This window comes from Panthera pardus, unplaced genomic scaffold, assembly GCF_024362965.1.
Source record: "Panthera pardus isolate Hobbes unplaced genomic scaffold, ASM2436296v1 HiC_scaffold_22, whole genome shotgun sequence".
Classification (NCBI taxonomy): Eukaryota; Metazoa; Chordata; class Mammalia; order Carnivora; family Felidae; genus Panthera; species Panthera pardus.
This window is the reverse complement of record NW_026526788.1, coordinates 6,941,060-6,957,399: the sequence shown is the minus strand read 5'-3', so window position 1 is coordinate 6,957,399 and position 16,340 is coordinate 6,941,060. Positions and strand designations below refer to the sequence as shown.

General features: G+C 44.1%; 1 protein-coding gene across 5 annotated transcripts in view; it reads left to right on the top strand.

The window, feature by feature from the left end:
* The first annotated feature begins 1,701 nt into the window (after positions 1 to 1,701).
* ERO1B (endoplasmic reticulum oxidoreductase 1 beta) overlaps positions 1,702 to 16,340 on the top strand; it is a 62,046-nt gene continuing 47,407 nt past the window's right edge. For 3 of the 5 annotated variants that reach the window (XM_019418930.2, XM_053910215.1, XM_019418929.2), the window contains exons 1-2: positions 1,702 to 2,032; positions 11,385 to 11,504. In XM_019418930.2, coding sequence (XP_019274475.1) covers positions 1,931 to 2,032; positions 11,385 to 11,504 — 222 coding nt within the window. In that variant the 5' untranslated portion in view covers positions 1,702 to 1,930. The remainder of the gene's footprint in view (positions 2,033 to 11,384; positions 11,505 to 16,340) is intronic. The other 2 variants (XM_053910214.1, XM_019418927.2) reach the window with 1 other exon arrangement.

The window sequence follows — 16,340 nt, the reverse complement described above, 5'->3', positions numbered from 1 at the left end:
AATAATTGCTTCAGATTCTGTATCTCCCTCTCTGCCCCTCCCCGTTGGCGCTTTGTCTCTCTCTCTCAAAAATAAACATTATATTTGTTTTTGAAAGAAGGACCCTGCTCTTGGTTTAATGACCTAATATCACTGTCTTGAAATTCTTACCACGTTTTGAACCAGGACCCTGCATTTTCGTTTTGCACTAGGCTCCACAAATTATGAAAATGCTCAGAAAGGTATAACACACTGTGTTGACTGCTTAAGGTCCCCAAAGATGTGTGCACACCCTAATCCCCAAAGCTGTGAGTGTATTACCTTATAGGCCAAAAAGGACTTTGAAGAAGTGATTAAGAATTTTAAGGGCTGGCACCCACCCATCCACCTGCCCAATAAACAAGCTCTCAAAAAAAATTGAGATGGGGAGATTACCCTGGATTATCTGGGTGGGCCCCATGTAATCACAGGGGTCTTTATCAGAGGGAGGCAGAAGAGTTAGGGTCAGCAAGAGAAGGCATGTGACAATGGAAGCGGAGGGAGTGAAATGTGATAATGTGGGGGCACAGTCATGACCTGAGGAATGCAGGTGGCTTTTAGAGGCTGGAATGGGCAAGGAAACATATTGCCCCCTAAAGCCTTTAGAAGAAATGCAGCCTGGCTGATATAATTTGGGGTTCCGGTCTTCGGAAGCTTAGGTCACTAAATTTATGCTAATTTGTTATAGAAGCGGTGGGAAAGTAATACACACTACATAAATGTATGGTGTTGCATTACTAATTCTCTAGAAATCAAGGCTATTAATAAAACGAGTAGCAGCCATCATTTATTGAACACTTCTTTGTGCTAGGCACCCTACAAAGCCCTTTATGTATGTAATCTATGTAATCTTACGTAATCCTAGAATATCTGAGGTGGGTATTATTGTCTTCACTTACAGATGAACAAATTGAGGCTCACAGAGGTTAAGTAACTTGTCTAAAGACACATAACAAACTAGGATGTTTCAGAGCGGGGAATTGAACCCGCTCTGTATCACTTCCAGTTCTTCTATGCGTATAGCCCCGTTCCAATACATCATTATAAACGATTGGGTTTGTTCCCATTCTTCAACGTGCATTGTGTTTCTCTCATCAGAGGAGAGGGAGTGGGCCGGGGAAGAGAGGACATCCACGTCCGGGGCGTATAAAATAAAAGAGGAGCCGAAGTCACCTCTCCAAGTAGCAGGTGGAGGTGGCTGATTCTTATAATGCACTTGCAGTAGATGTGAAGCCACAGAACACTGAATGAACCAAGAAAACGCTTCGGCTCGAAAGTCGAAGATCCTGCACCACTGGTTCCTCATTTGCTTAGGTAGCGGGCGGATCCCGAAGCCTGGCGGCTGTGCGATGTTAAGGAGCAACGTACGGGGCGGGGCGGCCCCCCCTCCCCCCGGTTTCCAGGAGCAACCGCCCGGGGAGGGGGAGAGGAGACGGCGGCCGGCCGGGAGGAGCGCTCCCCGCGCCACCTCCTCTTGTTTTGGAGGCCCTCGTGGTCCTGCCTCATTGGCCGCCGTGGAGCCCAAGGCCCCGGGGAGGCGGAGCGGCCTCCGCAGTTGTAGTTCCCGGGTTCTCTCGGCCCCCTGCCCCGCCTTCCGGCAGGAGGCCCCCTCGCGGCCGCGCGAGACCACAACTCCCACAAGGCCCCGCGCTCGGGGGGGGCGTGGCCGGGGCGAAGGGGAAGCCGGGGGCGGGGCCGCCTAGGGGATGAAGTGGGGGCGCTCGGCTCTTCAGCCTCACTCGCAGCTGCCGGGAGCTGGGGAGAGCGGCCCCCTCCTCGGGACGGGCGTTCAGACCTCTGACCCTGGAGCCTCTTAGCCGCCGGGAGCCGTCCCCTTGGGTCGTCGCCCGGGCCGCCCGCCGTTCCCCGGCCCCGAGGGGCCCGGCCGGCCGCGGTGGGGGGAGAGGTCAGCATGAGCCGGGGGCCCCGGCGGGCCGGCGCCGGGCAGGGGGCGGCGGCCGCAGTGCAGCTGCTGGTCACCCTGAGCTTCCTCCCGAGCGTCGTCGAGGCCCAGGTGAGCCCGAGTGATGGCGGGGCGGGGACGCCGGCCGAACGCCCGCGGCGGTGGCGAACGGGCCGGGGCTGGGGCTCCGGGAGAGGGCCGGCGCCGGACCCCGAGGGGGATTTCTGGCGAGCGGAAAGGGACCGGGGTCTGGAACCGAACCGTCACGTCCAGGAAACGTCCGCGAGCCGCGTGCCGTGTGCGGGGGATGGCGACGCTCGCGGGGTGATGGCAGCAAAAAGAGGAAGATGGTGACGGTCCCCTGAGGTGTTTTCGTTTTCCTTTTCTGATTTTTTTTTAAGCGGCTGGGAGTGTGGCGGGAGAGGAGACGGGAATGAAAACGTCATCCGCGGTTTGGGGGGGAGACAACACGCGTAGAAACGGTGAAGCCCTCCCGTCCCTCCCAGGAGGGAGGGGAGGTGGACCCCGCGCCCCGCAGAAGTGGGGTGCATAGGGAGGGGACGGGACTCACCAACTTGCTTGAACTTCTGGGGCTCTCTAAGCCCCTCGGCTGCTACCCTCGCTCTGGCATCTTTCCTTGGCACTGCTGTATTTCCACCCAACTTGTGGCATCTCCGGATGAGCCCAAGCAAGAGACGTGGGGGGGGGGGGGGGGGAGCTGGCCTTTGCAGGTCTGTGAGCAGCGAGGTGATGGCAGGAGGGTGGGCTAGAGTTGAGGGGCTGCCTTTGTGAAACAGTGTTACTACAGACGTGTTGTCAACACGCCGGACGTGGGAAGGTTAGCTGACCACACAGCCTTGTGCCTGGAGAGCGGTGCTGACTGCTTTTCTACAGAAGGTTCTGAATAGACTGCCAGGTGCAGCCGCGCCTCGTCTGCACCTGCTGCAAAGTGGCAAAACTGCTAAGAGAGAGAGAGGAAGGAACCGTGTCTCAGGTGGCTCGATAATGAGGGGAGATGTCATTGTAGGCAATTAATACTCACTGCTGAGAAAAACCGAAGCTGTGAGCGGAGCCGTGTAAACATGTTTTTCTGACGGTTCGCACGCTGTTTTCAGGGCGTTAGGGTGTCCTGCACTCAGTCCCAGAATGCCCGAATAGCCTGTTTTGTTCGCGTTTGGGTATTTTTTTCAAATGAATGATGTGCTAAAAATAAAAGGGGGCAGACTTGGTTTTGGTATTGGTGAGCGTGTTAGAATGCAGATTCTCTGGCCCTGCCGCCGCCACATGTTCTGATTTAGTGGATCCGGATGTGCCCCAGGGATCAGCAATTTTAAATGAGCCGTGTAAGTAGCTGTAATGCAATTATCCTGTGAGCTACCTTTTGAACCCCACCTAGAAAACACTGAAGTAGCGGAAATCTGGGTGGGAGTATCTACTATATTAATAAAAAGTAAATTTCCCAAATTACCTTTAGCAAAATTATTTTCTAATCACTGGTTGGGTGATTGTTTTTGAGTGGCATGTACATTTAGATATTTTTCTAAAATGGGATTCTTGTCATTTTTCCTTTTTATGCCTTATATTAATTGTATACGTTGCCATCAATCTAGAAGCTTCATTTTAGTCATCTTTATCTGCTAGTTACATGTGTTAATGTTTTATAATTGCACGTTACACATGCAATTTATTAAGGTAAAATTTTTATTTTATTGTATTTAAATGAATATATGTCATTTCATCATGTCCAAATGAATACCTGTAGTTTAAAAATTAAAGATTTGTGCATATTCAAAGTAGCATTGTTCCAAACAGTCCTCCAAAGTGGATACGTTTGGTTTTTGTTTCCAGTGGTACTTTCTAATATAGAAGTTGGAGCACATTTTAGATAGTACTTTAATCTCTAACACGTTTAAATATACATTATCTCATTTTATTGGATACTTCTCAGAAGTGGGGCTATTGAGGTAACTGAAGTTCAAAAAGCTTACATGACTAATACCACACTTGTTAAGTGAACAAGGTTGAACTGGGCCCCTCGTAGGCCCCGTTTTCTTCTGTGCAGTACATCTCTGTATGCCTGCTTCTTTGGGGTATAGAAATCTGAGGGAGACCCAGGAAAATAAAAAAAGTGCAACTAAGATAGTTCTTTCTTGGTGGGGGGTGGGGGGGAGAAAGCCCAATAAAGCATAAAGGGAAGAATTCGATTTAAAAAAGAAAACACCTGGGGCGCCTGGGTGGCTCAGTCGGCTAAGCGTCCGACTTCAACTCAGGTCACGGTCTCGCAGTTCGTGGGTTCCAGCCCCGCGTCAGGCTCTGTGCTGACAGCTCAGAGCCTGGAGCCTGTTTCAGATTCTGTGTCTCCCTCTCTCTCTGACTCTCCCCCGTTCATGCTCTATCTCTCTCTGTTTCAAAAATAAATAAAAACGTTAAAAAAAAAAATTTTTTTTTTTTTAAAAAGAAAACACCTCCATTTAAAAGAAATCATTTAAGGAGAGGACTATATCGACTACGTCTCCTTGCAATGAAAGCATAAAGTTATTTTTGAACACTTAAAATGATAGGCATTTGTATATCTCATACTCCGTTTTCTTATAAATTAAATGCGAATGGGCTTTGTAGTCTGGAAAGCACTAGAAACTAAAGACCTTGTGCATACAAATGATATGACAAGTTAATCTTCCTGTAAAGAAGTAATTTTAGTCAGATGTATTTTTAAATCTTTCTAAATGCATTTCTGAGGTGGCATGAAATCAAAGAATACATAGAGCTCCCCAGCCCCCAGTGGAAAGTCAGATCTTGAGACTCAAACAGTGCTGCTCCAGTCCATGACCCTGAGGATTTCCCCCAAACCCTGAAGACCCTGGGTTTCTGCTTTAATTGCTCCTTGGTGTGGAATGGACAAGAAATAAGGGTTGTGTGCCCAAAGAGAGGAAACTAAAAGACCCCATCATAAAGCTTGAACTCCAAAGAGCTACGGCCTCAACATGAGAAATGAATCCTACCAGGAATAAGGGGAGAGTAAGAAGCTTGCCAGGGAAGGGGAGTGGGGGGGAAACTCCCTCGAGAATTTGTAACCATGAACTTGTTCCTATAAAGGTTTGCAGGCCAAATTCATGCCACCTATGCTGGGAAAAGCTTCAAGTGGAAAATTTGATTTATAGCAGACCCAGGTTGGTATGCCCCCAGCTTACTGGTAATAGCAAATGTCCATCCCCTCTGGAGGAATTTATTTTCAACCCAAACCCTAAAGAAGTCTTCAAGAGCCCGTGCCAAGGAGAATAAGCAGCTAATAGTCAAAAATCACAAAACACAAGGCACCGTGAATGAGATAATGGAAATATAGCCTATAGAAAAAGACCTGTGATAACCTTAGATTCTGAAAATATCAGACATAATTTAAACACAGGAGACATAGTGAATTGAAATACAAAGGGGTGGGGGTCACAGATAGGGACACTGACCTGAAACTGTGAAAAGGGAACAAGAGATTTTAAAGAATGATCAAAAAGATTAAAACAGTGTGATAGGATTTCTAGAGATGAAATTAAAAACTCCATGGATGGATTAAATAGCTGATTATATCCAGCAGAAGAAATGATTCCTGAATCAGGCAACCATTTTATGTCTTTTTCTAATCCTCCGATACTTTTCCTTTTTTTTTTTTTTTTTTTTAATGTTTGTTTATTTTTGAGAGACAGAGACAGAGGGAGACACAGAATCCGAAGCAGGCTGCAGGCTCTGAGCTGTCGGCACAGAGCCGGATGCAGGGCCTTGAACTCACAGACCCCAAGATCATGACCTGAGCCGAAGTTGGGTGCTTGACCGACTGAGCCACCCAGGTGCCCCACTTTTCCTTTTCTTCGTTTCATACTTCACACTAACAATGTAATCCATATTTATGCACCCATTTGTCTCTGTTCCCTGACATTTTGCCTTCCAATGGATTGCCATAGATGAACTGTGAACTCTTATCAAAAGCCAATCCCTCTCATATATTAGGTCCCAGTTCCTTCTTTCAAGATCATGTTTTGAGCAAATCTTTTTTCTCTCCTGGATCATTAATTTTTCCTTGTCTGATGGATTGTTACTGTCATCCTAAAACATACTGTTAATTCTATTTTAAAGTTCTGTCTTGACCCACCCATCTTTTCTGGCTCTGCTCCCTTTTTCTGTTCCCCTTATGGAAAAACTCCTCAAAGGAATTATCTTTATTCGTCCTATTCTGGTCCTCTCGCCAGCCTATTCCAGTCAGACTTTCGCCCCTACCTCTCCGAAACTGTTCTTGTCAAGGTCATTAATGTCTGTCTTGTCACTAAAGCCAATAGTTTTTAAACCTTAGCTTTACCTATAGACAGCATTTTGTTCCCCACAGCTCATGGCTTACTCTCCTTGAAATACCTTATTTCTTTGGGCTTTCAGGATACTGTACTTTTCTGATTTTCTTCCTTTCTTTTAGGCTGGCTGTACTAGTGTCCTTTGCTTACTTCTCCTCTGCTACTACTGACCGCTAGTTATTTCAGCCTCAGGTTTCAGGTCGTGTACTCTTTCCCTTCTCTATCTTGGTTCTCTCATTTGGTTTCTCAGCTTTAAATACCACCTATATAACTGATTGTCAAAATCTCCAGAACAGGATTCTCATCTTTAGATCTGGATAGGCGGGGCACCCGAGTGGCTCATTTGGTTGAGCGTCCCACTTTTGATCTTGGCTCAGGTCATGATCTCACGGTTAGTGGGATGGAGCCCCTCATTGGGCTCAGTGCTGACAGTGTGGAGCCTGCTTGGGATTCTCTCTCTGCCTCTCTCTGTTCCTCCCCTGCTCTGTTCTCTTCTCTCTCAAAAATAAATACTAAAAAAAGAAAAACCTTGGAATTTCCAGAATAGTCGGAATGCCTTTTGTTATTTATAATGAACCCCTTTTAATCACACCTATTTATCCTAATGGGAACCCCTAGATCACCTCAGGGTGGTACTGATCATCAGACACGCCAAGTGATTAGAGCATTGGAATTTTAGCCCCACCCATGACCACTGGGACGGGGAGAGGGATGCTGGAGACAGAGCTCCGTAAAAGCTCTTGGGGCATCTGGGTGGCTCATTTGGGTGAGCCTCTGACTCCACTCAGGTCATGACCTCACAGTTCCTGAGTTCGAGCCCTGAGTCAGGCTCTGTGCTGACAGCTCAGAGCCTAGAGCCTGCTTCAGAATCTGCCTCCCTCTCTCTCTGCCCCTCTCCTGCTAGCACTCTCTCAAAAATAAACATAAAAAAATTTTGAAAAATATAAAAGCTCTTAAAACAAGATGGATGAGCTTCCAGGTGGGCGAAACATAGACTTTCTGGGAGGGTGGCTCAGAGGCATGGAAGCCCTGAACTTGCACTCCCAGTAGCTTTCCCTCTGCACCTATTCCATTTGGTGCTTCCTGAGTTGTATCTTAACAATAAACCAGTACATATAAGGTAAGTGTTTCTCTGGTTCTATATGCCATTGCAAATTACTGAACTTGAGAGTCATTGGAACCCCCAGTTCATAGCCGGTCAGTCAGACGTACAGGTGGCCTGGAGCTTGGCGGTGATACCTAAAGTGGGGATCGTGGTGTGTGACTGAACCCCTAATCTGTGAGGTCTGCTCTAACTCCAGATAGCATCAGAACTGAATTGGGCGCCCAGTTCGCGTTGGAGAGTGGGAGAATTGGTTGGTGTGAGAAAACGCCAGGTTCCAGTAAAGGCCAGAGTCTTAAAATGGTCTCCTGTTTCTCCTTTTTACATACGACATAGTCCTTGTCCTATTTCCTCAGGAACTTCAGGTGAGCATACTGCCTCAGGGCCTTGAGCTTTGTATTCCCAGTGCCTGGCATGCGTGCCCCCACGCTCCCACAAAGCACACCCCCCACATAGCGCGGCTTGTTCCTTTTCCCCCTTGAAGTATTACCAAAATTTGCCAAAATTTCACTGAGACCTTTTTAAATTATACTTTCTAAAATAGTAGGAGCTCAGTTCTGCACTGATGGTCTCCATTCCCTAGTTTTCCTGTCCCTTTATTACCATCTGGAAGCCCCTGGAGGGCAGAGATTTTTGCCTTTTTTTTTTTTTCCTTCTACTTCTGCATCCTCAGCACTTAGAACAGTGCAAGGCTCATGTTAGGTAGGTCCTCAAATAGGTTGAATGAATGAATGAATGAATGAATGAATAAATGAAGGGAAAATAAATGCAAATTCAGAATGAAGCCCAGAAAAATAATGGGATAGTAGATTTTAAAGAGAGCTTATGAGACACGGTCTAATTTGTGTGATTGGAGTTCCAGAAGAATGTAATAGAGTGGGGAAAGCGGTACTGATTCCTGCAGGTCAGTATGAAAAAGACAACCCAGTAAAAAAATGAAAAAAAGGGGCATCCGGGTGGCTCAGTTGGTTAAGCATCCGACTCTCTGTTTTGGCTCAGGTCATGATCTCATGGTTTGTGGGTTCAAGCCCTGCATTGAGCTTCGTGCCGGCAGTGTGGAGCCTGCTTAGGATTCTCTCTCTCTCTCTCTCTCTCTCTCTCTCTCTCTCTCTCTCTCTCCTTCTCTTTCTGCCCTTCCCCAGCTCGCTCTCTCTCTCTCAAAATAAATGAACTTTAAAAAATCTTTAAAAAAAGAAAAATGAGAAAGGACAAACAGGTATTTCACACAAGGAGCAATTACAAATGTCTTATAAAACATTATACCTCATTAGTACAAAAATCAGATACCCTTTCGTTCTTACTAGATTGGCAAAAATAAAAACAATATCCAATATTGGTAAGGAGATAATTCAGCAGTAATTCCATCTGCTGTTGGATAGGGTTGTAAATTGGTAACCTATTTTGAAAATAAGCTATAGTAATTCCACTTTAAGCATATAAGCTGGAGAAACTCATACATATACGTAACGAGATCATGGCAAACCTTTGTGTAGCATTATTTAGCTAAATCTGGAAACAACCTACATATGTTTTGTATTAGTTTCCTGTTACTGCTCTAACGAATTACCACGAACTTAGTAGCTTAACGTGGGTTTCACAGGGATAAAATCAAGGCTGCCTTTTTTATTTATTTATTTTTTTTGGAGGCTCTAGGGGAGAATCATTCCTTGCCTTTTCCAAGCTTCTAGAGGCTGCGGTGCTTCTGGCATGTGGCCTCTTCTATCTTAGAAGCCAGTAGTGTAACATCTTCCAGTGTGTCTCTGACTCACACTCTTGTCTTCCTCTTTCAAGGTTCTTAGTATTGAGTCCACCCAAATAATCCAGTGTAATCTTACCATCTCAGGATCCTTAACTTAATCATGTCTGCAAAGTCCCTTCCACCGCATACAATAACAGATTTACAGGTTTTAGGAATTAGGGTATGGATATCTTTGGGGGGCATCATTCTGCCTACCTTATGGGTCAACAGTAGAACAAATACATTATGATATTTTCATGTAATGTAACATTTACAGCAGGGAAAATGAATGAGCTACTAGAAAACTCATTATTTTGGGTAGATGTCAAAATGTTAGCAAAAGAAGTATATTACAACATAATTCCCACAATAGATTCCATTAATATTAAAGTTCAAAAATGAGCTCTTAAGTATATTGCTTCAGGATATATATCACATGTGATGAAATTACAAAGAAAAATAACAAAAACAAGATATTCTACCTCCGTGAGGAGGAAGATGAATGTAGTTAGAAAGGGACTTAAAAAAATAGCTGTATTTGTATTTTTTAAAAAATTTTGGTGATATACAGGTTTTTGTCTTAGTAGTTGTCTTTAAGAGTTAGAAGTAGGTACGTGACAATTTTGTATACCTTACCCCAACCCCTACCACAATTAAAACATCTTTAAAAAATAAACTGTGGTGGTTTACTAACTAAAAATAAACAATTTAAGAAAAATTTATACGAAAGAGAAATATCTGGAGAAAATATTTTTAAAACATAGAAAGCTTTTGGTTCTTATTTCTACCCCCCCATCCCTATTACTTAGAATTTGAGGTTTTATAAATAGTAAGCTTGAGAAATGGAATGAATTTCAGTAGAGTTGGTGACAGGATCTTAGTAACTAGGATAGTAAAGCATATGGAATTCTAGAGCTAAAATTCTTGTTAATGATCCTTTGTTCTTTAAAGAGAATGTACCTCTCTTTATGTTGTAGAGAGTTTGGGGACTTATTTACAGCCCTAGGGGCAAAGCCTGAGAAAGAAACAACTGGGATGTTCTGGTTTCCAGGTTCTGGTCTTTCTTTGCATAGATTCCTCCAGTGGATCATGTGAATGACCTTTAAAAGACTGGGTCCCCTTTTTGTTTTTAAATTTTAATTTCAATTGAGATAATTGTAGGTTCCATGCAGTTGTAAGCAATAATACAAAGAAATGCCACCTACAATTCATCTAGTTTTCCCCAATGGTAACATTTTATAAACGTACAGTGCAGTATTATCACCAGGACATTGGCACTGATTCAGTCTGCTGGTCTTCAGATTCCCCCTTGTCTCATTTGTGTGTGTATGTATTCTTTTCACTTTTATCATGTTTAGGTTTATGTATCCACCACCATGGTCAAGATACTGAATAATTTGATCACCACGGGATCCTTCCTCTTGCCCTTTTATAACCACACTTGACCTCCTTTTCAACATACGCCCCCACTCCACCTCCTTCCCTCCTCCAGTCTTTAACCTGGCAACCAATAACCTGTTCTCCATTTCCAAAATGTAAAAATGAAACCACATAGTATGTAACCTTTTGGGGTTGGCTTTTTTCACTCAGCCTGATTCCCTGAAGATTCATCCAAGACATGGATGTCAGTGAGTCCCATTTTAAAATTTAGCGGAAGAATGTTTTATGGAAGTTTTGGATTCTGAACTCCCTTTGTAAATATCAGTTTCTGTTGCATTAATGGATACTTTGAGTAGTGGATAAAGCATGTATTTTTAAGTGTGATTGACTTAGGACTAAGTCTCATTGCTACTTGGGAAAAATTATTTTAACCGTGCTCAGCCTTGATTTTCTTAGGTGTAAAATGAGGATAATACCTATTTCATAGAATATTTTTTTAAAAAAGAGGTAACATGTAATGTTCTTATCACCATGCCTATCCTATAAGTGTTCCATAAATGGCAGTGGAAAAGAAAGATAAGGCTACTACAGCAATATTCTTACAGTCTGTGACTTCTAGGTTAATCTTGGAAGAAATGGCTTTAGCATTCCAAATACTTGTTGGAATTTCTGTATGTTTCATATATTTCTCTTTAGGCATTAAACATTAATGCTTAGTTCTTCAGAATAGGTGTATCTGATCCTTCTATTGTGTCTTAATTGGCCATAGTAAAAAGTAAATGATTGCTTTAGTGTTTTATATCTCAGTTAATGAAGACTTGTTACCTTGAATTAACAAATTAAGGTTGGAATATCAGTAATGCACATATTTAAAGTTTTATGTTTGTGTATATATTTTCCACCCCACAGGTCACCGGAGTCCTGGATGATTGCTTGTGTGATATTGATAGCATTGATAACTTTAACACCTTCAAAATCTTCCCCAAAATAAAAAAATTGCAAGAGAGAGACTACTTCCGTTATTACAAGGTACAGTTACAATTTTTGATTCCATTCGTAGCAAAGGTTTTTATACAGCCGTCTACAGATGTGACTTTTATGACCCTTTTGAAAGCCCATTTTGACTCTTCTCAGCACCCTCTGTGTGTTTTATCGTTGGAATGTATTAAGTATTGTGGTGAAACCTGATAGTCTTTTTGAACACAAAGAATCTGAACCCTCTTGCTGTGCCTGGGGGATTCGTCATCTTTCAAGTTTTGTTTTTGAGACAGAGACTCATTCCACGGAAGCTCAAAATGCCAGACTTCCTTGGTCAGCCTTCCTTGTGACGTTGCCTCCTCCATCTAGACACCGACCCAGGTTCTCTGCTGTGCTGATGGCAGTGGCCTGTGTTAGCATTGTTAGCTGTACAAAGTACCCCTGTGGCAGACATTCACCAGAAGGGCTGGCCCCCAGGCTGAGGGTACAAGCACCATTCATAGTAAAACTGCAGAATCGGTTCTTAAACCTAATAGTCGTCTCCAAGTATAACCATAACAACTTAAAGGGAGGAGAAATGAGGCAACATTCAAAAGAACGGTATTTTAAATTTAAGAACGATATTTTAGAAGCTGCTGTTCTGCTTAGCCTATGCTCTTGTGCTCATAAGTTCTCTGATTTTCATTTTTAGTTTATTTTAAAAATTGAGCATGATTTTACACTTTTTTTTTAATCCTTATCCTACATAGGTTATCTTAGTCTTTAAATATTTTTGAGGATAAAAAAATTTAGAGGAGGAACTAATGGCCATTCTTTTTATGGTACCACCAAAATCTTGAATCAATTTCCCATATTTTTGCAACACTTTGTACAGGTGTCAAATTTCTGGCAGAACACTTCTATAAGTGTCTAATTGACCAAAAGAGGGAAAGACACTTTGGTTAGCAATCCTATTTGCGTAAATATAAGGGAAGTGATTGTTTCTTAAAGGAATATTAGAGGATGTTACAGAAGAAGGAAAAATGAAAGTTGGACAGGCAGAAAGAACAATGTTCTAAAAAAACGTTCTACCCAATTTAACAAAATTGCTCCATGTGTAATGGGAACATACTCCTGTTCTCCCAAGGGAGGGTCATGCACTAATCTAGTTAATGGATTTATCTCCATGGCAAGGATAGCAGTGATACCCACTCCTTTTCTAGTTCTGTCAACCTATGAATTAAACTAAAGGGACATTTAATCACCAGAGTATCCTGTACGTTCACCAGTGGCAGAAAGGAAAGCTAAGAGAAGAGGTGAATTGTAAACATGCACATACCTACTGGTGATTGAGCACACAAGGGTGTACAGGTTGAGGCACCAGTCTGCCCCTGTCGACTGGTCAGCTGGCTGTTGTAGTTGGTGTTTACAATTTCTTGTACTATCCGTTCCATTCCTTTAGTCATGGAGTATTTATTGAATGATTATTCTGTGGGAGGCCCTATTCTAAGTGCTGTGGATACAATAGTGAATAACACAAAGACTCTGACTTCATGAAGCTTTTATTCTGATTAGGAAGGCAAACAATCAACAATGAAATATAATTTCATATGGTTATACGGTAAGTGCTATGGAGAAAAATAAAGTAGGAGATACAGAGTAATTAATGGGGTGGGGATGGTAGGTAGCTTTATCTTTGACGAGGATGACCAGGAAAGGAAGGTATTCCTACTGTGCCATTTGAGTGAAGACCTACGTGACGTGAAAGCCATGACGAGATATGGGGAAAGAACATTCCAGGGAAGGGGAGAAGAACTGCAGGTTTGTAAAGGTCTAGAGTGTTTGAGGAATAAGAAGACAGGGATAGGCTGGAGCAAAGTGAGTGAGATGGAGAGTTGGAAAAGTGGGTAGGGGCCAGATTAAAAAAAAAATTAGAAGGCCCTATTCACCACATAAGGATGTTGAATTTTAGTGTAGGTGTGATCAGTTTGTGGAGGGATTTGTACAAAATAGACTAAGGGTGTGAGACAGGAAATAGAGAAAAACCACGTAGGAGGCTTCTGCAGATGGAAGGTAACGGGTTTGGAATAGGGCAGTAGCCTTGGAAGAGGTGAAAAGTGAGCAAATGAGCATTATATCTAAGAGGTCACACCAAAAACTTGTCTGATGGTGTGAATGTAAGCTCTGAAGGTAGAGGTGAAATCAAAGATAATGCTGAGTTGTGAGCATACTACAAAAAAGTATGTCCTGACCAAGTTCATCTTATTCTAAGAATGCAAGGACAAGGCTTTTAGGTCTTTAACACAATTAAACACACATTCTTGATTTTTTTAAAAATAGGAACGATGGATACTTCCTAAACATGAACATTTTAATCCTAACATGAGCATTGCCAACCTCTTACTAGCTGGGAAATAATAGAGGAGTTCACACTTAGGTGAGGGACCAAGACAGAGGCACCCATATCTCCTTTACTGTTGGAGGGATTAGTATATCACAACAGCTAGAGGATAAACATTTTTAAAGAATAAGGAAAACGGTCTCCTTTTATAAATGACAGAAGTATACTAGAAAACTCAAGTAACAAAATGAACAAAAGTGATAAGAAATGCATTAAGCTCGCAGGCTATAAAGTTAATGTACAAAAATCAATATCTTCATAAATACAAACAACAACAAGTTAGAGGATATGATGGAAAAGAAATCCCCATTTACATAAGCAGTGAAAAAAGGTGAAATATGTAGGAGTGAGTCAAAAAATGTGCAAGACCTAGAGGAGGAAGCCTCAAAACCCTACTGGGAGACCCAAAAGTAGGCTTCAAGAAATGGACAGGTGTGTCTATAGCTCAAGAGGTTGGTTCTCTCCATGTTGGCGTATACGTTCAGTGTGATCCTAGTAAAAGGACCAATGTTTTTTTCCTGGAGCTGGACAAGTCGTTGCAGCCTCAGTTCTCTGGGCAGCAGGTGAGACCGTGGTTGGTGTGCAAGAGGTTACTGAGGGACTGCTCGTGGAAGCGACGGCTCAGGGAAGGACCGGGCGGAAGGGAGGCGAAGCTCTGGGAGTCTGCCTCTGTGGAAACCTCAGGTGACCCTCTGGGAGCCCTGGAGACGGGATGGCCCTCCAGAACTCTCCCCCCTTGCCAGAGAGACCTAGGCCTCTGCAGCCCTCCATCAGTCATTTGCAGGCCGCCGTTGGAAGGAGTGGTGTGACCTTGTGCTAAGTGGCTGTCTTCGGCTGAGGCCAGCTGCCTGCAATGTTTTTGGAAGCCTGGGGTAATAAGCCCTTCCTGAAGGATGACGTTAGCAGCATGTTCCAGTGTCCACCACAGTCCACTCCTTGCTCTGTGTTACTAGTTTTCTGTTGCTGCATGACAGATTAGTCTACAATGTAGCAACTTAGGGGCGCCTGGGTGGCTAAGTTGGTTAAGCACTGGACCTCAGCTCGGGTCATGATCTCGCCGCTCCCGAGTTCGAGCCCCACATTGGGTTCTGTGCTGACAGCTCAGAGCCTGGAGCCTGTTTCAGATTCTGTGTCTCCCTCTCTCTGCTGCTCCCCTGCTTGTGCTCTGTCTCTCTCAAAAATAAATAAACATTAAAAAAAACATTTTTTTAAATGTTTAAAATGTAGCAACATAAAGCAGCAAACTGAGAAGGTGGGATTTGGGGAAGACCTAAAGAGAGTAGGAGAGCAAGCCGTGTCGATATCTGGAGGGAGCACACCCCGTGCAGAGGGACCAGTGGGAGCAAAGGCCCTGACACTACAGTGTGCCTCCTGTTTTGAGGAACAGCCCGGGAGCCAGTGAATAAGGGGCAGAGAGCAGACGGACAGGCCACGTAAGGCATTCCTGACCGTTACAGGGACTTGGGTTTTGAACTAACCCAATTTTTAGAAGTATTGGATGTGGAGTGAGAAAGTAAGGAGTCAAGAGTGATGCTGGGATTTTGGCCCGAGAATCTAGAGTAATGGGGTTGCTGTTTTCTGAGATGGCAAGAAGAATGACCTGTGGACAGATCCAAGAGGCATTGGACGCATAAGCCAGGAGTTCAAGGAACCTGCAGTTCCCAAAAGAGGTTGTCTTCGGACATCCCGAACCCTCTGCCTGGAAATCTCTTTCTGTAGGAAACCTGTATCCGAGTCCTCCCCATTTTATATGTAACTGAAGGGAGGCCTCCCCTGATTAACTCCACGGTCAGAGCTGACCTCGCTCTCCTTGTGTCACCAGTTCCACGTGTTTTTGCCTCTTCCTCTGTGTCGTAGGTGTTATTCACTTCATTTAACGGCTATTGATTGAGCTGTCTATTAAGTATCCCAGGCACTGGGGATAGAATAATGAAGAAGGCGAAATCTCAGTCCTTACAATGGGAGATGCAGGCAATAAGTAAATCAGAAATAGGTAGTGGTGAGTGCTAGAAAAGAATAAAAACAGGGTGTAGGGTGCTTACTGAGTGCTGCTTTGGAGAGTCTGGTCAGGGAAACTCTTTGCTGAGGTGGTATCTGAGAGAGCCCTGGCTGAGGTGAGGGGAGCAGGCCGTGAGACCTGGAGGAGCAACAGGCCAGGCAAAGAGGAGCCACTGTAGAGGCCTGGAGACCAGGAGCTGGGTATGTTCCAGGCCGGAGGGGGTATGTTCCAGGCAGGAGGGCCAGCGTGGCTGGAGGTGCACAGGAGACCAGGTGAGGGAGGGCCTAGTGGCGCTTGCTACAGAGCTGGGATTCCTTCTGAAGGTGCCGGGAAGCCACAGAAAGGTGTTGAGCAGGGATTGGTACCGTCTGAATTACGTTTCAGAGGGATCGCTGTGGCTGCTGTACAGTAGAAGCAGGGAGCATGGGGTAGTCCTGGGATTCCCCTCCCTCCCTCCCTCCCTCTCTCTCTCAAAATAAATAAAATTAAAAAAAAAAAAAAGCAGTGG